The sequence below is a fragment of the Lynx rufus genome, unplaced genomic scaffold (genome assembly GCF_022079265.1).
Source record: "Lynx rufus isolate CCGP_SWC_20201006 ecotype Redwood Valley unplaced genomic scaffold, mLynRuf1.p SCAF_2, whole genome shotgun sequence".
Classification (NCBI taxonomy): Eukaryota; Metazoa; Chordata; class Mammalia; order Carnivora; family Felidae; genus Lynx; species Lynx rufus.
This window is the reverse complement of record NW_025814834.1, coordinates 192,432,323-192,456,382: the sequence shown is the minus strand read 5'-3', so window position 1 is coordinate 192,456,382 and position 24,060 is coordinate 192,432,323. Positions and strand designations below refer to the sequence as shown.

Genomic DNA, 24,060 nt, shown 5'->3' with positions numbered 1-24,060 from the left:
ACTTTCTGTCTTTACGACTTTGACTATTCTAAGTACCTGCTGTAAATGGAATCATGCAGTAGTTATCTTTCTGTGATTTATTTCATTTAGCCTGATATCCTCAAACTTCATCCATGTTGTAACATATTGCAGAATTTCCTTCCTTTTTAAAAGAATTTTTCTTGTTTTTTTTTAATTTATTTTTATTTGTTAGAATTTGTGTTCTTTTTAAGGCTGAAAATATTCAGCCTTGTGTTGTTCGTATATACCACATTTTGCTTATCCATTCATCTGTCAATGGATACTTTCATTGCTTCCATGTTTTAGCTGTGGTGAAATAATGCTGCTACAAACATGAGTGTATAAATATCTCTTCGAGACTCTGCTTTCAAGTATTTGGGTATATACCCAGAAGTGGAATTGCTGGATCATGTGGTAATTCCATTTTTAATTTTGTGAGCAACCACCATACTATTTTCTTCAGTGGCTATGCTATTTTACATTCCCATCAACAGTACACAAGGGTTCCAATTTCTCTATACCTTCACCAACATTTGATATTTTCTGTTTTTCTATTAGCTGTCCTAATGGGTATGAGGTGGTATTACAGTTGTAGTTGTTGTTTTTTGAAAGAAAGAGGGCGCAAGTGAGCAAGGGGCAGAGAGAGGGTGAGAGAGAGAGAGAGAAACGGGGCTCACCAGATGCAGGTGATTATTTTTCAGAGAAAGAATGGGAGCAGGGGAGGAGCTGAGAGCGAAAGAGACAGAGGATCAGAAGCAGGCTCTGTGCTGAGAGCCCGATGCCGGGCTCAGACTCTCAAACTTTGAGATCATGACCTTAGCTGAAGTCAGATGCTTAACCAACTGAGCCACCCAGGCACCCCTGGTATTATAGTTTTGATTCACATTTCCTTAATCATTAGTGATATTGACCTTCTTTTCATATGATTCTTGGCCATTTGTATATCTTCTTTGGAGAAATGTCTTTTCCAATCCTTTGTCCATTTTTGAATCACATTTTTTTGTTGTTGTAGAGTTTTAGAAATTCTCTATGTATTCTGTATATTAATCCCTTACAAGATAGATGGTTTGCAAATATTTTCTCCTGTTTTGTGAGTTGCGTTTTTGCTCTATGGATAGTGTTTTTTGATGCACAAACTTTGAAATTTTTATGAAGTCCTATTTTTTTCTTTTGTTATTAGTGCCTTTGGTGTCATATCCAAGAAGACATTGCCAAATCCAAGGTTGTGAAGTTTTTGTTCTATGTTTTCATCTTTTTTTTTTTTTTAAGTTTATTCATTTATTTTGAGAGAGAGTGAGAGACGGCTGCAAAGAGGAAGGCCAAGGATCAGAAGCAGGCTCTGAGCTGACAGCAGGGAGCCTGACACAGGGCTCGAACCTGTGAACCACGAGGCCATGACCTGAGCCAAAGTCGGACCCTCAACCAACTGAGCCACCCAGGCACCCCCCAAAGTTTTCTTCTAAGAATTTTATTATTTTATGTCCTATATTTAGGCCATGGATCCATTTGGAGTTAATTTTTACATATGGTGTTAGGTAAAGGTCCAACTTCACTCTTTTACATGTGGATACCCAGTTTTCCCATAAGCATTTGTTGAAAAGATTTTTTTTTCTTTATTGAATGGTCTTGGCACCCTTTTCAAAAATCATTTGACCATATATGTGTGTATGGGTTTTAATCTGAAATATGCTCTTTTTTATTGCTTTCTGGTTTATAATTTCAATTTTTATTTCCTATTTGATTTCAGTGTTATCTAGGAATATGCAGGCATCCAAAGGTATTCCTATCACCTTTTTTAAAAAGTTTATTTTATTTTAGTTTTTTAGTAATCTCTACACCCAATGTGGAGTTCAAACTCCTAACCCCGAGATCAAGAGTTTCATGTTCTACCGACTAAGCCAGCCAGGTGCCTGCCATTACCTTTTTATTATATATTTCTAATTTTATTGGGTTATAATTAAAGTGTGCTCTATAAACTTGCTTTTTAAAAAAAGGCCTTAATATTTTCTTTTGACCCACGTATATGGTCTAATTTTGTAAATGATTCATGTGCATATTTAAAAAATGATATTCAAGGGATGGTAGGTTCCATAAATGAATATTAAATCACATTTGTTTATTCAATTATTCAGTTCCTTTATGTTCTTGCCTGTTTTTTCAGTATGATCACAACATGATTGTATTTCTTTTTTTTTTTAATTTTCATTTATTTTTGAGAGACAGAGCGCGAACAGGGAGGGGCAGAGAGAGAAGACACAGAATCTGAAGCTGGCTCCACTCTGAGCTGTCAGCACAGAGCCTAGCATGGGGCTTGAACTCACAAGCTGTGAGACCATGACCTGAGCTGAAGTTGGATGCTTAACCGGCTGAGCCATCCAGGCCCCCAATTGTATTTCTATCAGTTCTCTTTGCCTTTCTAATAGTTTTTTTTTTTTTAATATGTTCTCTATGCCCAACGTGGGCCTTGAACACCCCAAGATCAAGAGTCACATGCTCTACTGACTGAGCCAGCCAGCCAGGTTCTCTCTAATAGTTTTTGCTTCGTATAGTTAGCTGCCATGTTATTTAATTTATAAGTGTTAAAACTTCTTAAGTTATGCTTTCTACTATTATATCATACCATTGAGTGCGGGGTTTTTTTTTGTTTTTTTGTTTTGTTTTGTTTTGTTTTAGATTCCTCCTGATATTAACATTGCTTCTTCTACATTCTGTTTATTTAGTGCTGGATTTGCCTTGCCCACTCCTTACTTTCAACTTTTCTTTATTACTGCATTTTAAATGTTTCTTATATACAGGGCATCTGGGTGGCTCAGTCAGTTGAGTGTCCGACTTCAACTTCGCCTCAGGCCATGATCTCATGGCTCAAGAGTTTGAGCTTTGCAATGGTTCTGTGCTGACAGTTTGGAGCCTGGAGCCTGCTTCAGATTCTGTGTCTCCCTCTCTCTCTGCCACTTCCCTGCTCACAGTCTCTCTCTCTTTCAAAAAATAAATAAACATTAAAAAAAAATACATGTTTCTTATATACAGTACTTACCTGGGTTCATTTTTAACTCAATCTGATGATCTCTGTCTTTCAGGGGATAGTTCTATTTGTTTACATTTAATGGCAGTTGATAACACTCAGTTCTTGGTCAATAGTATGCTTATTATTTATTTTACCTTGCTGATCCTTCTGGTTTTATCAAACTATCATTTGTTCCCCTTTTTTCTTTTTTGTTAATTTTTGAGTTCTCCCATAATTTTCCATTTTATTTGTGATTTTCTTTCCCTATGCTTATATTACCCATATATTTTTCTGATATATAAAAATACCGACTATTTGCCTTACAGAGATACTTTCTCTCCCCTTCGTTTCCTTCCCTTCTCCCCAAAAGATAAGATCTTTTAGAATACTTTTATTTCCCCATTCTCCACTCACATGAAAACTTTAGATGGATTTTACCACTTCTTTCCTGACTCCCACTCCAATTCCTAGGTCTTGCTCAGATAATTTGGTATTTTTTTTTTCAGGCTATTATTAGAATTTCCTGGGGTGCCTGGCTGACCCAGTTGGTAGAGCATGTGACTCAATCTCAGGGTTGTGAGTTCGAGTCTCATAGTGGGTGTAGAGATTACTTAACAATTTAAAAAAAAGAGTGATAGGCATTGAGGAGGGCACTTGTAGGGATGAGCACTGGGTGTTGTATGTAACCAATGAACCACAGGAATCTACCCCAAAATCCAAGAGCACACTTTACACACTGTATGTTTGCCAATTTAACAATAAATTATATTTTATAATTTTTAATAAAAAAAAGAGTTCACTTTGCAGTATGTTTCTTCAATCTTAATAATGTTTTTAGCCTTTATATTACACAGTTCCTGATAGTTTATTAATAGCCAGTGGATATATATTATATATTTCCAGGTAGTCTATTAGTATCCAATGGATCACCAATGGATACTGTTAGACGAGGGAGTTCATGGCACACAAAACATGGCTAAGAGGAGCTCAGTCAGCAAAGCATGTGACTCTTTTTTTTTTTTTTTTTAATTTTTTTTTTCAACGTTTATTTATTTTTGGGACAGAGAGAGACAGAGCATGAACGGGCGAGGGGCAGAGAGAGAGGGAGACACAGAATCGGAAACAGGCTCCAGGCTCTGAGACATCAGCCCAGAGCCCGACGCGGGGCTCGAACTCACGGACCGCGAGATCGTGACCTGGCTGAAGTCGGACGCTTAACCGACTGCGCCACCCAGGCGCCCCAAAGCATGTGACTCTTGATCACAGGGGTTGTAAGTTTGAGCCCCACAATGGGCATAGAAATTACTTAAAAATAAAATCTTGGGGTGCCTGGGTAGCTCAATCAGTTAAGCATGTGACTTGGGCTCAGGTCATGATCTCATGGTGAGTGTGAGCCCCTGAGTCAGGTTCTCTGCTGTCATTGCAGAGCCTGATTCCAATCCTCTGTCTCCCTCTCTCTGCCCCTCCCCCTCCCTCATGTGTGTGTGTGTGTGTGTGTGTGTGTGTGTGTGTGTGTGTGCGCGCGCGCGCGCGCGCGCGCACGCTCTCTCTCTCTCAAAAAATAAATAAACATTAAAAAATAAATAAATAGGGTGCCTGGGTGGCTCAGTCAGTTGACTGCCTGGCTCTTGATTTCAGCCAGGTCATGATCTCACGGTTGGTAGGTTCAAGCCCCGTATGAGTCTCTGCCCTTACAATGCAGAGCCTACTTGGAATTCTCTCTCTCTCTCTCTCTCTCTCTCTCTCTCTCTCTCCCTCCCTCCCTCTCTCTCTTTGCTCCTCCCCTTCTCTGTCTCTCTCAAAATAAATAAACTTTATTTTAAAAAGTAAATAAATATTTTACATGTATTTATTTATTTATTTTGAGAGAGAGTGTGTGTGTGCACGCACACGTGCAATGAGGGAGGGAGAGGGGCAGAGAGAGAAAGCGAGAGAGAGAATCCCAAGTTGAACATGGAGCCTGATCTCATGATATCATGACTGTGAGATCATGACTTGAGCTGAAATCAAGACCCAGTCACTCAACCAACTGAGACATCCAGGCACCCCTAAAAATAAAATCTTTTTTAAAAATGGCCAAGAAAAAAAAATAGCCAAGAATTCCTACCCTAGAGAATCCCAGCTGCCCTTGTAACTTCAATTATCATTTTGACACTAATGACTCTAATTTTTCTCTGGCCCAGACTTCTGAATCCCAGACCCACAGATTTATACACACACTCTCCACTTGAGAATCACACGTGATGCTTTCAAGGAAACTCTAACTCAACATATCCCAAACTACACATTTCTTCCCCTATACTTACCTGATAAAAACTTTCTCAGAAAATGGCACTGGGAAAGCTAGAAGCTTAGGAGTCATACCTGAGTCCTCATCTCGGTCACCTCCGTGCCTAATCCTCACCAAGATCTGTTCATTTTACCGTTATTTTTATTATTTTTATTTTTCTAAGTTTATTTATTTATTTTGAAAGAGAGAGCACAAGCAGGGGAGGAAGAGAGAGAGGGAGAGAGAGAGAATCCCAAGCATGCCCCACTCTGTCAGCACAGAGCCTGAGGCAGGGCTAGATTCCAGACTGTGAGATCCTGACCTGAGCTGAAATCACTAGTCGGTCACTTAACTGACTGAGCCACCCAGGTACCCTTATTTTTAATATTTTTTTAAACTTCATTTGTTTTTGTTAGGGATCTCTGCACCCAACATAGGATTTGAACTCATGACCCTAAGATCAAGAGTTGCATACTCTTCTGACCTAGCCAGCGAGGCATCCTTATTTTATTTTTCTTAAGTAGGCTCTGTGCCTGATATGGGGCTTGAACTCAGGACCCTGAGATCAAGAGTCTCCTGCTCTACCTACTGAACCAGCCAGGTGCCCTTGTTCATTTTATCTTCTGAACTTTGCTCAAATCAGTCCACTTCTCTCCATAGCTTGGAGATCATTGGTGACTTTACCTGTTTTAGTGGAATGGGAGGGGCAGAAATCAGACTGATGTGGGTTGGTGCTTGGTGGGTAGGAAGCATGTAAAAGAAGACAGCAAATATAGACAACTCTTGAAAACTTTAGGCAAAGAATTCTGGAAGATTTTGGAAGATGGTATCCTTCTTTCCTTTCACTCCCATCCCCAACTTTAGTCCAGCCATGCCCCTGGGTCAGACAATTACTGGCACCAGTAAACAGAGCCCAAAACCTATTACTGAGCGTTCACAGGGTGAATTAGCAAAGAAATACCCGCAGGTGGGGATATGAAAGAATTTGCCGGGACGTAAAAGATTCCTTGTAATATTATAAAACTAATACTGCAAGGCATGAAAATGGACAGATAAAATAACCTTTTTACTGATTTCCATCCACCCCTGCTCTCCTTCAACCGGTTCTCGATACAGCTGCTAGGAATCTTTTCAAATGTAAATCTGATCATATTTAAACTCTTTTGTTCCCACCACAACCCCTGAAGTGGCTTCTCACTGCTCTTAAGATAAAGGTAAAACATCTCTGGGCCGCCCATGGGGCATTAAATGATCAGGCTCCTGTCTTCCTCATCAGTTTTTTATTCCCTGACTCTCTGCATTCAGGCTCTGTACCACAGCCACTTGAGTCTTCTTTTGGTTCTTCAAATAATACATCATGGTCTTTTTTATAACAAGATATTGGATATGCTGTTCCTTCAGCTTTGGATGTTCCCAACCTGTCTTTGCTTAGTTAATTCCTAGCTCAAATATCCCTTCTTCAGGGAAGTCTTCATTACTCTCCAAGATTGGTTAAGATGTCTGATGTACTCTCTCATGATATTCTCTCCTTTTCCTTCATAATCCTTGTCACACTTTGTGATTATATATTTGTTGTTGTGATGATTTGAGTAATGTCTGCCATCTCCAACAGGCTGGAAACCCTAGGAACCGTGTCTCTTTTCATATCATAGAAGCCTCCACCATGATAGCATAGTGCTGGTAATTAGTAATGTGTGTGTATGTGTGTGCATGTGTATGACTGGTCAAGTGACTGGATATGCAAAGCAATGTAGACCTGGACTGTGGTGACCTCATGAGACACCACACTGGGTGGCCGTCAGAGTACCCCATCTGCTTCCCTCAAGGATATCTCTCTGTTTGGGCCACTGTCAACTGCAACTTATAATAGGATATACCACCTACTTGTTTGGTTTCTGAATCATCTGAATCCACCCTCATTCAGCAATGTGGACTATCAACTTTCAGGGACAGACAGAACAGCCCCGAAATAATTACCATTTATTCATTCGACCAATATTTATTCTGTGCCTACCCCTACTGTATTTAAACACTGTGCTGGGGTGGGGAAACACAGATGAATGAGGCCTGCTTATTATTCTCAAGGAATTTATAGTTTTGATGCACAAATATGTAAACAAATTATAACTTCCTGTTTTAAAACACTAATCTTACAAGGCACGCTCAAAGTTTTAAAGGATCACAGAGAAGAGACTGATTATCAAAGCATTCAGCAAAACCCTAGCTAGAAAAAGTGCTGTTAGTGATGACTCAGGGGACACACTTTTTAAACATTCTAAGCTCTAACTTTGGACCAGTTTAGACCACAGAAAACAATTTACTGGGACACATTAGACAAGCCCCTTAAAAAATAACCATCACTAGGTTGTTTTTATGTCCTTGGCTTTTATTTGGCATAACAAGAAATGTCTGTTTGAATCTTGCTTTTGCATTTATTGTTTAAATCTTGATTACTTTATTATATCATTCACTGGTTCCCAATAAGGTCGAATGAGCAACTACCTTCAGAATTAGAATTTTTAGGGGTGCCTGGGTGGCTGTTGTTTGAACGTCTAGCTCTGGATCTCAGCTCAGATCTTGATCTCAGGGTGGTGAGCTTGAGCCCCGCAAGGGGCTTCACACTGGAGGTGAAGTTGACTTTAAAAAAAAAAAAAAAAAGAATAGCTATGGCAAAAAAATCTATGGTCTGTCTTCTCTGATGCACTAATTCCTTTTAGATGCCATGTACTATGTTTTCATTTTTGCCCTGGCAGGCAGGAAGCTCAGAACTAAGTTTCAAATTCAGTCACAGACATGTTTAACTTCAGGCTGATTGCAATCTCTTTTTAGTTTGGCCCTAATGTTTTATTTCTAGTTTTCTAGCCTATGGTAAACCTTCCTTATGTCTTTAGAAAAAGAGATGGGATAAAATATAACATCTGTTATGCTCAGTCATCTTAGAATTATTTCTGCTATTTGTCAAAGATAAATTAAACAAAAAAACACTTAGCCTATGTTTGGATCTTGAGAAAAGCAACAGAATAAGGACAAAGAATAGGACTGAGGTAGCATGCCCATATTTTCCAACTCAAATCTTGGGGCACATTGATCTGGCATCTGGCTGGCCTGTTAGAAAAGAGTATCTGAAACTTGGGACCGTTTTCTGGAAAACCCCAGGCTATGTTGAAGCAGACAGATCCCAGGAGGTATGGCCATTATTTAATGTATATGAATATTTATAGGAAGGTTTTAACCTTTTTTGGATCAGAGCTTCTTTGGTGAACAGTTGAAAGCATTTGACCTGCTTCCCAGTAATACATAAGCATATTCAGTTTCTGAAAGCGAAACCCTCTTGTTATCTATGTGCCTTTCCAGAATTTATCAAAAGCACTTTACAGCTGCCACTGCTGTAAAGAATTCTCATGGCCCTGAGGAAGCACTGAGCTGCCAGGTCAGATGCGGAGAGACTGGCAAATGAGTAACCAGCTTAAGTTCTTAATACTCTGACACCATTCTAGGATGATTTAAGCCAATGGGTTTTGTTTAACTATTTTGAGTAGCAGACCCCTTTGATGAGCTGAAGATACGGGTCACGTATTCCAAAACACACACACACAATTTTGTACACAATCTCATGGGATTGGTGGACTTCCTAACGTCCATCCTCAGGTCTCAAGTCATGCTTAAGTGAAGACTTCCTGGACTCGGGAATGCCCTTGAAGACCTTTCAGAAGGCCCCTCTCTTCCATTATGGGGACTAGAGCGGCCTAGATAGGTTTAAGTAGAAGGACGTTTACCGGACTCGGAGACACCCGACCCCCGCGCCCTCTCACCGGCCACTCCGAGCTCTCCCCTCCCCCACGCCCCTGCCGCGCAGGTGCGAAGAGCTAAGGGGCCACCCCGGCGAGACGGCTCGAGGAACTGTGGGGGGACGCCGGGTGGGGGTGGGGGATGATGGGACCCCCGCGAGGGGCGGAGGCGGGGGCGGGGGCCTTCCCGAGGTTGCTTGGCGACCCGGCTCTCCGCCCAGACTGTTCCATTTCCTCAGCGGGAGGCGCCGGGGGCCGGAACGTGGCTGACGGGCCTCCCAGAGCGGACCTCTTCCGGCTTTTCCCCCTCTGCCGGGCGGTGGCCAGGGCCCGTGACGTCACAGGAGGCGGGGCCAGCGCCGCTGCCGGGTGCTGTAGGCGCCATTGGAGCCGGCTTGGCTTGCGAGCTCCGCTGAGGAGCCGGAGGTTGGCCTGCAGTTGCCTCCGCGTCCGCTCCTGGTCCCTGGCCCCTCGGCGGCATGGCGTGCGGGGCGACGTTGAAGCGGCCCATGGAGTTCGAGGCGGCGCTGCTGAGCCCTGGTTCCCCAAAGCGGAGGCGCTGCGCCCCTCTGCCCGGCCCCACTCCGGGCCTCAGGCCCCCGGACGCCGAGCCGCCGCCGCTGCTCCAGACGCAGACCCCACCGCCGACTCTGCAGCAGCCCGCCCCGCCCGGGAGCGAGCGGCGCCTTCCAACACCGGGTAACCTGCGCTGCGGGCTTGGCAGGAAGCCAGGCCCAGGCATTTTTTTGGGGGGGGCGGCTCTGGGCCCTGGGCTCATTCACCCACAGACCCCCTCTTTGCCCTCGGAAACGGGAACTGGGGTGCGCTGGGCCTTGTCGCTTCCGGGGATGGGAGACATCCGGGAGGGGTGATGGGGCCACAGTGTCCGTTTTCGGTTTTCCTGGGGCTGGAGAGACTAGAGGGGTGGGCAGAGGAAGATGGGGATACCCCTGGCCGCTCTGGGCCCTTCCCGAGCGCGAAGCCCCTCCTGCCTTCGCTGCCCGGGCCTGCACAGAGCCGCCCAGCAGATCCAGTGGGCCATGGAAAATGGGATTCTCCTCACGAAGCCGGCCTTGAGGGTGGGGGTTGGGGGCGGGTTCTTGGGAAGGGGCCTGAGTGCGTGCTGTTCACTGTACTGTAGCTTGGAGGGAGACCTGATTTCCTGAAGTCTTTAGGGACCGGAGGCCGTCGCAGAAGTCATGGAATCCGATTTGAACCTATTTCTAAGGGACTGGCCGTTTTTTTTCTAATTGTATGGCTATTGTCTTGTACCATATATGGCTTGAAATCGGTAGGTCGTTAACTAGAATTTGTTTGAGAATCCTTAAACATACAGAGATTCCAGAAGCAGGAATTCAACTATCCGTAACAGAGGCTCTCTTTCAGTCAGGATTCCACATTGGCCAGGGAAAGGGAAGAGCTAGTGTGACTGTAAAGTTAGGACAACCCCTCTCCTCCCCACCCCCCCACCCCCAGCATTGTGCAGGAATAGAGGGGAAAGTGCATCAGAATTAATATGTAGCAGTTTTAAAGGGCTCCCGGAGATGGGGGAGGGTCCTCAGAACTGGACTTGAGCAAAGTTATTTCTTTGTGTGTGTTTTTCTATTCCTCAAGCATGAGCAAAACCTTAGGACCGCCTTAATATCATTCTTTCCTTACCCCTTTTCAGTTACCGATGCCTTTGGGCTTTATTTCCTTTTTCCTCTGCATCTCCATAATGCAGATTTCAGGCCCTCATCCTCTCACAAGATTCCTGCAGTTGCCAGGCAAGCTCTCCTAGACACTGCATCTCTCTCACGTTCACCTTTCTTTATCCTGGCATTCAAAGGATTTATCAGCTATGTCTTACCTAGACTTCAACACATTTTTTTTTCCAAACTATGCTTTTGCTCTGTTTTAAGTCTTCCATCCATTACCTGACTATCCTTGCCCCACAAGGAACTCTGTTACACTTTAAATTCCCTGATCACTTACTATTTGGAAAGCCCTATGTACTGAAGGAGATAATGTTTGCAAAAGTTTTTTTGTGAAGAGTCCTTCAAAATCAGGAGACAAAAATGCCCACTTGAAGTGATACTTTTTGTTCTGCTGTTCCTACAGACACCAAGAATAGTCTGGATTTCTCTTCTGCAAAATAGAATTAATTTCTGGATCTCTCTTCTGCAAAATAGATTAATACTTGCCCTGTCTTCATGGATTTTATGCAAATATCTTATTTCTTCTAATACTACCCTTTAGACTAATTCTCCTGTAGTTCACATTACAGCAACTGTTTAGTAAATGATTATGGAATGCCTTTGGAAGCTTCAGTGTTGCAGAGTGCAGTAATGGGAGTCCATTTTTATCTTAAATTTTAGTTTTTGCATAGATCATGCAAACTACCTTCTTGGCAATTTATATTAAAATATCTTACTTAAAATATTTATTTGCAAAGATTGATCAGTTAAATTCCTTAATGCTCATTGGAGTATGGTTCTGTCATGAAAGAAAGTATGAATGATTGATTATATGATGCTTTGGCTTAAGTGAAAGATGCCTTCTGGACTGAAAAGGAAGAATGGGGGGAGGAAATTTTAAGTTTTTATTTATTTATTTTGAGAGAGAGAGAGAGAGACAGCAAGTGAGGGAGGGGCAGAGAGAGAGGGAGAGAGAATCCCAAGCAGGCTCCTCACTGTCAGCATGAAGCCTGATGTGGGGCTTGAACTCAAGAACTGTGAGATCATGGCCTGAGCCAAAACCAAGAGTTGGACCCTTAACTGACTGAGCCACCCAAGCACTCCTGCTTCACTTTAAAGAAAAGATAAGTGTCATAGCACTTTTTGTGGAAAAGGCACATAAAATTAAGTCTTTTATTGCTTAAATGAGCTAGGTGGATACCAGACATAGGAGGGTGTTGCTAACCTGTAAACATGGAGTGAGTCTAGGTGCAGAGCAATTAATTGATCAAGACTTAAGAGTTGGAGAGTAAATATCCAGATTGAGGTAGCATTTTAGCTGGGTCTTTTTTTTTTTAATGTTTATTCATTTTTGAGAGAGAGACCGAGCATGAATGGGGGAGGAACAGAGAGAGGGACACAGAATCCGAAGCAGGCAGGCTCCGGGCTCTGAGCTCTCAGCACAGAGCCCAATGGGGACTTGAACCCGCAAGCCTTGAGATCATGACCTGAGCTGAGGTTGGACGCTCAACCGACTGAGCCACCCAGGCGCCCCTCAGCTGGGTCTTGAATAATGTTGGGAAAAGAAAGATACCCACATTTCAAACAAAGGGAAACTGAGCAAAGGCCAGAAAATGTACAAATTAAGGATAATGTAATGCAACTGGGTTATAGTGGGAGATGGAACTGGAAACATAACTTGGGGCCAAGTCTTGGAAGGCATGGAATTCCATGATAAGAGTTTGGATTTTGGTCTGTAGCAGCTAGGAATCATTGTAGAATTTTGAGGATGGGCTTAGTCTGATATAACCTGGAAGCATAACCTCAAATAATAATAGGAGGCAAGAATTAAAGTTAACTATCCACTGTTTTGTTTTTTTTTTAATGTTTATGTATTTTGAGAGAGAGAGAGAGGGAGAGAGAGAGAGAGAGAGAGAGAGAGAGAATCCCAAGCAGGCCCTGTGCTGTCAACACAGCCCGCTGCAGGCTCGATCTCATGAACTGTGACATCATGACCTGAGCCAAAATCAGCAGTCTGATGCTTAACTGACTAAGCCACCCAGATGTCCCTAAAGTTAACCATCCGCTGTTAAAAAGAAGTTTGCATTTTCTTTTTTTTTTAAGTGGCCTTCTTGGAGAGAAAATCACATCTACTTCCTTATTTTTCTTCTCTGCATGCCATGTTTCAATTTTTGGATATGCTAGTCCTTTAACCAGCCTAAAAGTTGTATCTTTCCATTTCTTCACTTCGCCATACAGGAGGCACTTAGAGGTTTATCAAAGACCTTCTGTTCTCATGAGCATTGTCCTCATACTTGTCCTTTCTTGTTTCAAGTCTTCACAGTTCCTTACATCCTTGTATTGAATCTGGCAAGTATATGCTGGAGAATAATACGTTCTAAAGATGAAGTGAAATCTTAATAAATTCAGGGGACTTAAAATATGAACTTCATAGCATTTTTAAAGGAAAGTTTTGCTAATCCTACATTGTGTGTTTAGGCTAAGCGTTAGTGAATTTAGCCGCATGTAGAGCTACTTTAAGTTTGTGTCAATTCCTGGGCTGTATGTACTGTCATTTGTTATTAGAAGATTATTAAAATCTTTGATTTTGATTTTCAAAACTTTATCAGGTAGGCATTTAACATTTATATTGAAGAACTAGGCTAAAGATCCTGAATGACTTTTCCAAGGTCATAGTCACATAGCTAGGAAGAAGCAAAATGGCATTATTAACACTTAATCTCATTTAAAAAATAAAATTATAGCAGAGTATACATTAGAATAACATGAGTAGGGTGGCGATATGATTTTCTGGGTTTTGTGTTTGATAAAGAGGCTTTATTATCTGGAAAGTGGATACATATTCTACCACAAAAACGAAAAACTTGAAAACCACCTCCTTCCAGACTCTTTGTTGTCTCTAGGAATGTACTTGAAAGTGAATTTGTGTGTCCTGGATTCCCTTCAATAGCATTAGCAAATTTGGTTCAGGACTGCTTTGACTCAGAACAGTAATCTGAATCCTATCAAATATTGCCTCCTAGGATCAGAAAGTTCTTTTTCTAAGCCCTGATCATCAATTCCAAGCAGTACATCTCAGGTCTTCCCATGGTCTGTGTCTGGGATTTCTGGTGTCCTCTCACCCAAAGATCTTGAGTCCCAATTGGGGCAAGAGTTTCATTTTTAGAAGGCCTGTGTAAGAGAATCCCTCTAATATGCTAGTTTGTAAAATTGTGCAGCTTAATGGAGATGAAAAGTAGCTCCTTGTTAGGTGAAGGATGAGTTTTTTTTTATTTTGCTGTAAGTTGTACTCGTTAATCCTAAAGCAAACAGATCTGGTCTTCACTGTCACAGGAAGACAAGCAAAGGGAACTATCTGGGAGGCTTATGCTAAAATAGCTGCTCTTCTGTGTATTGTTAAAATAGCAGTAAGAGGGCATACTGTGGGAGTTCTAGGAGGAGTACTTTATTCAGTATCGACATTTTTCTTGCTAATATTAATAACATGGGGGAAGAGACAAGAAGTTTGAAGAAATGGCACAATAAAGTGAATGCTCAAAAAGTGTGTTTCTTTTTTATTAGAACAAATTTTTCAGAACATAAAACAAGAATATAGTCGTTATCAGAGGTGGAGACAATTAGAAGTTGTTCTTAATCAGAGTGAAGCTTGTACTTCGGAAAGTCAGCCTCATTCTACAGCACTCACAGCACCTAGTTCTCCAGGTAAGCGAGTATTAATGTGGACAGACCATTTAAGAGTTTGTAAATGGGAAAAAAAAACGGTAAATGCTACTTCAAATGATGGTTTCCTAATCCAGAATTGATTTCATCTAAAGCAATAAAATTGGTACAGTGTATGCACTATATTACTACTTATACATAGTTTTGAAACCATAGAGTCATGAAATTGGAAAAAAACCTTAGGTTGATTTGACAGTGCAGAAGTACCCTCTGTAACTGCAGTGTCTAATATCATAGTCATTACATTAGCCACATGTGGCTGTTTAGATTTTAGTTAATTAAAATTTAATAAAATTTTATCATGTAGTTTCTTGGATGCAGTAGCCACATTTCAAGTGCCGAGTAGCCACATGTAGTTCTAGTATTAGCACAACTATGGGACATTTCCATCACTGCACAAGTTTGTGTGACAGCACTGCCCTATAACATTGACAGGTGGTCAGAGAGGATGTGCTCAAAAATAGAATCTCAGGGTTGGAGAATCTTCATGGTCACATAGTTCAACCATCAGTCTTGCCTGCCATATCCCTGCAAATAGTTAACAGGCTAGTGTTCAAACATCTCCATTGGTGGTAAACTCTGTCCTTTTAACAGTAAAGGAGTTTTTCCTCACAAAGTATTCTACTTTTTAATAGTTCTGAGAGTTAAAGATTACCTTCATTAAAAATCGTCTCCTTACAGAACACAAATTGTGTTGACCAGGACCTAGGGAGAGAGAGGAATAAGAGGGGAAAAGCTTAATAGGTAAGGGGTGTTTCTTTCGTGTGGTGGAAATAGTTTGAAACTAGATAAATGTTGTCCCAAAATTGTTACTAAATGACACTGAATTGTTCACTTTATAATGGTTCATTTTATGTGAATTTCACCTCAAATAATTTTTGTCTTATAACCCAAAGGTCCCCAGAACACCCTTTTAAATTGCTCTTGAATTTTCTTTTTCTTTTTTTTAATGTTTAATTATTTTTGAGAGAGACAGAGAGGGTGCAAGCCAGGGAGGGGCAGAGAGAGAGGGAGACACAGAATCTGAAGTAGGCTCAGGCTCTGAGCTGTCAGCACAGAACCTGACATGGGGATCAAACCCCAAGATCATGACTTGAACCAAAGTTGGACGTTCAATGGACTGAGCTACCCAGGTGCCCCATGAGTGGTAGACCTTTCAGTGGTAATAGTTAGCAGGTCTGTCTTTAATTTTCTTTTGAGATTTTAGTAATAGAATTTTGAAGTAATAGAATATGTTATGGGTGCAGAAAAACAATACAGTGATGCCTGGGTAGAACTTTTGGTCAGGTTTCATTTGTAGAGAAGAAATTTTGGTTTTGGTTTAAGTAAAAACGACTTGTTTCAGAGTGTTAAATGGCTCATAGATTAAGTGGGCTGAAGAAACTGATTCTAGGCAAAACTCATAACTGGGCTACCAAAGGAGCTGCTGTTTTTCCCAGGATCGGGAACCCAATTTCCATGTTTTCTAGCATTCCAGTGGATGTTTTGGTTTCTAACTCCATCTTAAGAACATTTCACTCTTCTCTTCCTAGATTCAAAAGGGATCAAGGATGAGATATGTAGTGCTTAACTGTCTCCTTCATTCATACTTCAGTGACTTTGCTAACATTTTTTCATAGTGGGCAAGTCACTTGGTCTCCTAAGCATCAGACTCCTAGCCATTTCTTTTCAGAGTCACCTGTAGAACTTAAAAGGTAGCCAGGCCCTAACCCAGAATTAAATCAGAACGTGTATCTTTTTGTAAATTCTATAGGTAATTATGATGCACTGCCTCACTTAAACAGAGGTCTAGATAATCTCCAAGGGTTTGGGTAGCTCTGTGAATCTGCTTTCTCTAATCCAGAGTAGAGGCTTTATATCAACTTTTCGTTCTTGTTCTTTACCAAGTGAGCATTGAATATGGGCTTACATTGTTCCTCCTGCTTCTCAATTCACCTTTGGCCTTACTTTGTAAAACTAATGGCAGAAGTTCAGAGAATTTTATGAAAATATTCCATCTAGAGTTGTGAAAAATAACATTTTTCTAAACAGTTTTTGTACCTTAGGACTGTTGCATAAAGTTATTAATTCTGAGCCTTAGAACTAGAGTGTACTGTTGAGACTGGATTTGTCTTGGGGCACCCAGCTGGATCAGTCGGTAGAGCATGCAACTTTTATTCTTGGGGTTGAGTTTGAGCTTCACATTGGGTGTAGAGATTACTTAAAATCTTACAAAAAAGAAACAAAACTAGGTTTGTCTTTTGGCCAGGTACCTCCTGGATGAAGAAGGACCAGCCCACTTTTACCCTCCGACAAGTTGGAATAATATGTGAGCGTCTCTTAAAAGACTACGAAGATAAAATTCGGGAGGAGTATGAGCAAATCCTCAATACCAAACTAGCAGGTAGGCTGAGGTAGCGGCTATGCCATTGTTAACAGGGTTCAGTAAATAAGGTTCAGTTAAATGGTAACTTAGAAAAAGAGCTGGACCTCATGTAAGAAGGTTTAATGAGTTGTGAATATTGTTACTCTCTGGTGATTCTAAACATTTCATTTATACTTTTATGGAAAGGCTTTTCATTTATATTTCTGAAATGAGATAAACTAAGCTTTTCTTCTGAAAATTTTCCATGTAAATAAAGGTGTTAAGTAGATTATTTGGGTTAACCTCCTTACAGGTGGTTGGGAGGAGTGGAGTATAGTCCGTATATTCAGACTTGTGGTGGGAGTCACTTGGTGGATGTGGGAAGTCAGACATCCTGTGATTCCGAGGTACATTAGAGTGAAGTTTGGAAAGCATAGCTCAGGTTAGAACAAAGGAGTTGATAGTGATGTCAACAAGTAGAGCCTTTTGTGAAAGGAAGAGATCTGAATCAGGAATACAAAGTAATACCCATGTAGTGAAAGGGGACAGTGTTGTGATCAGAGAGGTTTTAGGCAACAACTTCTTCCTGTAACAGTATTATTTCCTAATCTGGTGACCTATACCACATGGTTCCTCAGAATGTTAGAAACTCTGCCTTATATTGAGAACTGTTAAACCAACTGTTGGTTTAACAACAAAGTTAAATGGGTTTCTTTATAGTTGAACTTCTTTGATCCTTTAGTATACTAATAATGTATATTAGAAGCAGCTCCAATATATCATTTCCCTTCTGCCCTCACCCCCAAATCGTTCAGTTGACTCTGAGTCACTTCTCTGTTCATGGAGTTCCCCTTTATTTTTTTTTAATTAAATTAATTAATTTTTAAAAGTTTATTTTATATTTTTGAGAGAGCACATGCATAAGCAGCAGAGGAGCAGGGAGAATCCCAAGCAGTCTCCATGCGGTCAGTGTGGAGCCTGACATGGGGCTCTATCTCACAAACTGAGATCATGACCTGAGTTGAAATCAAGAGTCGGACTATTATAGATGATTAGTGACCAAATGTAGGAGCCAGAGATTTGGCTCTGGGATCTAAGAGGAAGTAACACACCTCGGTGGCTGTTACAAAGGAGAGTCTGAGAGTAGATAACTTAAACTGGGAAGCTAGCTGTGATCCTGACATTTGATTCTTGAAAAACCAGGGGAGAATTTATTGTTATAGTATATACTGTCTTTCCCCTTACAGAACAATATGAATCTTTTGTGAAATTCACACATGATCAGATTATGCGACGATATGGGACAAGGCCAACAAGCTGTAAGTATTGCCAAGTTTTTCTTTGAATTTTCCAAGACTTCCAGGAGCAAGATCTTGATACTGAATACCTTGTCTCCTGAGAGCAAAACCCCTGTGAAGCTAAATATTAACTAACATTAAAAAAGAAAATGTCTAGCACTGTGTAAAGCCCTTTAAATCCTCATGGAGTTTATTTAATATACAGTAAGGGAGGAACTGTCATTAGCCCCATTTTATAGGCAAGGATAACACTTAAAGAGGTTAAATAATTTGTTCAAGCTCATAAAGCTAGTAGTTCAGCCAGGATTGAAACCTAGGTAGTCTCACTGCAATGCCAATTTGTGTGATACCTGGCTTTTCCTGCAGAAAGATAGTTTGAATTGTTAATTTATGGAAGTTAGTTCCTTAAGCTAGCTTATCAAGTGTGTGGTCAGAATTTCTTAATTCTAGACATCTTGGAACTACTGGTTACTCAAAGCATAAAGTAATAAATAGCTGTATATCTAAACTGAAGCTGAGTCAGGTTTCTTAAATTCTGGAAAACTTAGGACCTTTTAAGTGTTGACTTGTGTCTTCGTGCCGCTTATCACATTTCCCATTGGTTAATTTTTTTAAAAAGCATGACACTATATTTTTAGTTTTCTTAAACTCTTTTGTTTTTATTCCTAATTTATAGATGTGTCCTGAAGCTTTCTTGCATATCTGGGTACCAGGTTTGACCTCAAGAGATGGCTGCTGTACACTTTTTGCAACTGGTTTGGTATCACATTTCAGCTCCAACTTTGCATCCTGAGAACACTTAAACGTTTCTGCAGGTCCATTTTATACAACTTGAAAGACCTTAAAACTTTCTGGTTGCCACAAGCATATCTTTCTTTTCTGCTCATCCAATAAACAGCTGTGCCCTACTGTGATAGATTTTCCAAACAAAAATACCTGGAGCAGCAGTTTAGCAAAATATGCCCTCACTGGCACTCAGCAAATGGAGATTCCCCAAGCACAGTTCTGTAAGAAGTGTGTGTGTGAGAGTGTGTGAGTGTGTGTGTGTGTGTGTGTGTGTGTGTGTGTGTGTGTATTTTAAGTTATTATTTGTATTGTGCAAATTTTTTTGATCTTGGGGATTCTGGCTGTGAATTTGATGCACGACAATTATGGTTAAAAACATTTGCTTGGTCTACAGAAGATCATTAATGTTTTGTGACCATATAAGTTGTAATGGTGGATTGTTTTATGTGTAGGTATTATTGTTAAATACAGGGACTGTTTCCAGGCACAGAATATGAATCATAAGTTAGGATGGACATTAGATGTGATTATGATGACATAGCAAAGGTCTGTGGTCCTAGGTCTACAAATGCGTGGTGAGGAATTAGGACAAACTGGAGATGGGCCATTTGACATGTGGACTCTGCCCAGCCGTGTTGAAAAATGTTGACTCCAAGCCTTAAAATACCCACATGGAGTCTGTGCTCACCTCATTCACACAGAGAGCTCCCTGGACACTGAACCTCTAAAAAGAAAAAGTCTCCCCTGGAGCAGGAGCATCAGGGTTTTCTTGGGAGCACAACACAGGTGAGCGCGGGGCTGGGCCAGCCCCTGGTGGCACTGCTACTTGGGAGGAGCCGCTTCGCCTTTGAATCGGTTATTACAAACAGAATTAGGATCCTTTGGTCAGGTTCCCCCAAATTCTTTTTAGGAGGTGACCACGTTCAACTGCTTGAGCTTTGTTTTGGCAACCCCCTGCCCAAAGTTGCTTACAGACTGTTCTTCACCTTGTTCCGAGACCGAGGAACAGAAAGTAGCCTCTGTTTTGAGGAGGTGGAAGTTAAGTATACATTTATTTTTTACTGTGACTTGTTCAGGACCACATTTTACAAAATGCCTTGTTTCCTTTATCATTGTTTCTGGAAAGGAGAGTTCTATTAAAATTGTTTTAGTTTGAATATAGAATAGTTTTATTAATTAGGGCTTATTTTGAAAAATTCTGAGTTTAATTCAAATGTACGCCAGTACCTTCCAAAGTAAGGTAATATTCAGAGACTCATTCTGATCAGATGGCTTAGAGAAATTCTGGAATATTCATATTCGAAGATTCCTTATTAATGAATGTCTTTGACTTAAATCTAACCAAAAACTGCAACATTATTCTTTGTACATTTTCATTATATAGTGTTAACAAGCTTAGTTGCAAACAAATAAAATACTTAAGCTATTTGTTTACCTTGCCTTCTTAATACTGTGATAATGTTTATTAATTCAAATAATTTATGGGAGGCTGCTATAACCATTTCCCCAGTAAAACATTACATTTAAGATTTATAGACTTTTTAAAAAGCCCATTAGTGATCTTTTAATAATTAAAGCACTATTTTACTTCATATTTGAAGGGTAGTTTGTTTCATCTCTTCTTTTTCCAGGGTAGTTACTTGTTCCTGGAAGAGGAGCATAGCAGTGGCTGTCATGGGAGTGGCCTTACAGTGGGATAGTCACACCAAAACAAGGGTAGGGCAGCCTTGGGAGCCATGAAAAGTCCTGAAAGGAGGATCAGGAATAGGGAATACTGCTGCACTGAAGTATTGTTACAGAATCAGTGTAATCAGTGACATGCTTGCTCGCTCACTGTTGCAAGTGTCAGCCCCGTTCCCACTAAATACTTCTGGCTGGGAGGTAGGGTAAGTTTCTATAAGGAAACTGATAGACACTCTCACTGCACCCAGTGTTGTTAGGCTGTTACAGTATGGTTGCCCTTTGGGGCCATAGGGTAAGACCACCATGGCTGGGTTTTAGAATCTCCTCAAAAGGGACTAGACATGTTTGTTTAGTGTTTTATCCAGAGAAGAGACAGTTCCTAGGACAGAAAATGAGGACCTATAATGTAGGCCTTAGAGTAGCAAAAGGAGTTTTTCTCCAGAGCTTGATTTCTAGAGCTTATTAAACACTGGCGTTGCCAGGTAGGGAAGCGTCTTTGTCCCATGGAGGTAGGTCAGTGTCCAGGGAAGAAGTTGATCTACAGAGATCTATAACAATGGGCCAAGACCTGTGGTCTCAGAACAGCCATATCTACTGAGCTAGTTAAAATTTTTGGTTTTAATTCCATTTGTTACCTTCTTTTGGTAAAATCTTAAGCTGAAGGGGAATGAAAGGAGTAAGTGTTCATGCTTAGGTCAGAGGAGTACAGGGGAGATGAAGGTTCCCGAGATGGAGATGACTGTTAAGAGCTCCCCAAGGAGAACAATATCAGGGAGTATAAGAATTTGGGCCAGCCTCTCAAACGTGGTGAATCTTCTCTGCCCGCCAGGGAGGATTGGTTGGCTTGTGTAGTAGTTAAAGAATGGCCTTTGGATGTGTGTAGCCCTAGAGTTTTAGTTTGTTACGTCAGCCTTGCCAAGCTACTGAACTTTGTGAGCCATAGTTTTCTTGTCTGCAAAATGAGGGTTAATTGTATGTACATCATTGGGTTTTGTTTTCAAATGCGAGATTAAATTAAATAGCCCATGTGAAAAAAGTAGCCACAGCCTGGGACACAAAATATGCATTTGAAACTGTTAATAGCAGGTTTCTTTACAGTGGTCTTCATCAGATCTGAAGGCCAAACCTTCCTTTCTGCAGCAGCAATTCTCAACTTTCCAGTATGAATAAATAGCCCTTTGTTAACCTCAAAATATCACATTCTCTAATTAGAATTTGTACTTTTAAGTGTTTGACTAAGAAAACAATAAAAGATGAATGACAAATGAATTCAGTAATGCCTTGCGGTGAATCTGTATTTTGTTATTCACTATAGCAGGGGTCAGCAAACTAAGGCCTGTTTTTGTGAATAAAGTTTTACTGAAATACTGCCACACCTATTTGTTTGCATCTGTGGCTGCTTTTCACAGTTTGCAACTCCAGAAACAGTATGGGCCACAGAGTTGAAAATACTTTCTCTGGCTCTTCACAAAAAAGTTTGTGGGCCCTTGCAACTGTAGCACTGATACACATTTGAAAAGCTCACAAACAAGGCAAACTTGGTGCATCATGGATTGGTGGACCAGTACCTTAATTTGTTACCTCTAGGGGAGTTACACCTCAGGTTGTGGCATGATTTTTTTTTAAAAAAAAGTCTCTGCTTACAAATGATTGCTAAAGTGAATATCTTAACAGAAAAAGCTAATGAAGTTTTCAAAGCAAGGATTCTCAAAGATGGGGACAGGGAACATGCTATTGGGGGTGGATGCTTAGGATGACTTTTATTTTTAGCATAGTTAATTTTGAAATTGAGATACAAATGTGGGTGTAGGAATTTTATGTTTATCAGAAGATAGCGTAGGTTTAAAAATTGTTAAGTGTTGTTCTTAAGGAACAGTGACTTGATTGCTGCCCTAGTGATTATTTCCTTGAAAATGGCTTCAGAGAATGCTATAGTCTACAGGTACAGTTAAACTGGACCTTGAATAATGTTGACACCTTCAGGAAGAAAGCATGTTTACTTAGGGAAAAATCTCCAGCTACTCACCCCAAATGATACTTTCAAATAATTAGCACTTCATTGTAGGGAGGATTGGAAAATTACCTAAATTTGTCTAAAATTTAAGTACCTGAAGTCTTAATGGTCTCTTGTTTTTACTGATTGTTGCTCATAGTGTCTTGTCTCTACATGTGCCAGGTTATCTATGAGCTGAATACTATATTTGAACAATTAATTATAGGAATAAACAGGATAAGGATGAGGCATCTACCTCTAGAAGGATTTCTGGTTGCCTTTACCTGGGAATATTACCAAACCTTAATTCATACTGAAAGCTGGAGGTTCCCTAGATCATCCAGATGGCACACAACCAGGTCTCAAGTCAGTGTGAAGACCGATTTACTTTTGTTTTCACCTGTATCTTAAAAGTGTAATACTTTGAGGGGCGCCTGGGTGGCGCAGTCGGTTAAACGTCCGACTTCAGCCAGGTCACGATCTCGCGGTCCGTGAGTTCGAGCCCCGCGTCAGGCTCTGGGCTGATGGCTCAGAGCCTGGAGCCTGTTTCTGATTCTGTGTTTCCCTCTCTCTCTGCCCCTCCCCCGTTCATGCTCTGTCTCTCTCTGTCCCAAAAATAAATAAACGTTGAAAAAAAAAAAATTAAAAAAAAAAAAAGTGTAATACTTTGAAATCCCAGTCTGTGATGGGGGTTCCCACCTTTAGCTGGTCTTAGGTTTTGATTTTTGTCCCCTTCAGTCCATGAGGCTTCTGAAAGTACAGTGCAGGTATCCAGGGGTGTCTTCTAGATTGACAGATGCCTTAATAGAAAGCACAGCTTTGAGTTGTAAGCTTTCTGGGTTTTCAGGTTTTGGCTCAGTAATTCTTTATTACCTAGTTAGCCTTTTTTATGCTTTTAAGAAAATAATTTTTATATTTCAATTGCTTTTTAGTTGGTCTTAGCAATAGGCTAATCCAAACTTCCTGATGCTCAATTTCTGGAAGTGCAAGTTCCTGTGTTTTTTTGTCTCTTCAGAGCTTTGGTGAAGGTGCTTAATGTAGCTTGGTACCCAACATGCCTTCATGTTAATGGAAGATAAGTAGGGAAAGACATGTTTATACTGGCTTTGAGTGTTTTTCCAATCCTTCGGCAAGCATTACGGTTGTCTTCTAAGTTCTTTATTTGTGAAGGGCAGATATTTGAGTTTTTAAAGACCGACAGGTTTTGTAAGTAGCCCTAGTCGGTCTTATATCCACAATACCTGGTATGGAATTAATATACATAAATGACTTAGGCATTCGGATCTTGACCTCCGAGAGTCAGAGTCTAGCAAGGAATGTAAGGCAAGGTAAAAGTTGCTAAGTGTTGTGTGAATGATACAGATAATGGACTAAGGAAAGGAAGAGATGGTTCTAAGTAATAGGGATCAGAGAAGTTTTCATTTGGGGAGGTAGAGCTGGAGCAAGTTTTCAAAGGATGAATAAAGCTCAGGCAAAAATAGGAATTGGGGGCTTGAAAT

The 24,060-nt window shown here is 40.7% G+C and overlaps 1 protein-coding gene across 1 annotated transcript; it reads left to right on the top strand.

Annotated features, from left to right (window-relative positions):
- The first annotated feature begins 9,439 nt into the window (after positions 1 to 9,439).
- Positions 9,440 to 20,319, top strand: AKIRIN1 (akirin 1). Its single transcript, XM_047083522.1, has 5 exons — positions 9,440 to 9,760; positions 14,299 to 14,439; positions 16,706 to 16,840; positions 18,049 to 18,120; positions 18,776 to 20,319. The coding sequence occupies exons 1-5, from the start codon at positions 9,541 to 9,543 to the stop codon at positions 18,784 to 18,786; spliced, it is 579 nt and encodes a 192-aa protein (XP_046939478.1). The 5' UTR covers positions 9,440 to 9,540; the 3' UTR covers positions 18,787 to 20,319.
- The last annotated feature ends 3,741 nt before the right edge of the window (positions 20,320 to 24,060 follow it).

Excerpts from the sequence above, each read along its gene's own strand:
- AKIRIN1 (XM_047083522.1), top strand. The coding sequence starts at position 9,541 with ATGGCGTGCGGGGCGACGTTGAAGCGGCCCATGGAGTTCGAGGCGGCG. Across the intron at positions 9,761-14,298 it reads GCGGCGCCTTCCAACACCGG|AACAAATTTTTCAGAACATA; the intron begins GTAACCTGCGCT and ends CTTTTTTATTAG. Across the intron at positions 16,841-18,048 it reads CCTCAATACCAAACTAGCAG|AACAATATGAATCTTTTGTG; the intron begins GTAGGCTGAGGT and ends TTCCCCTTACAG.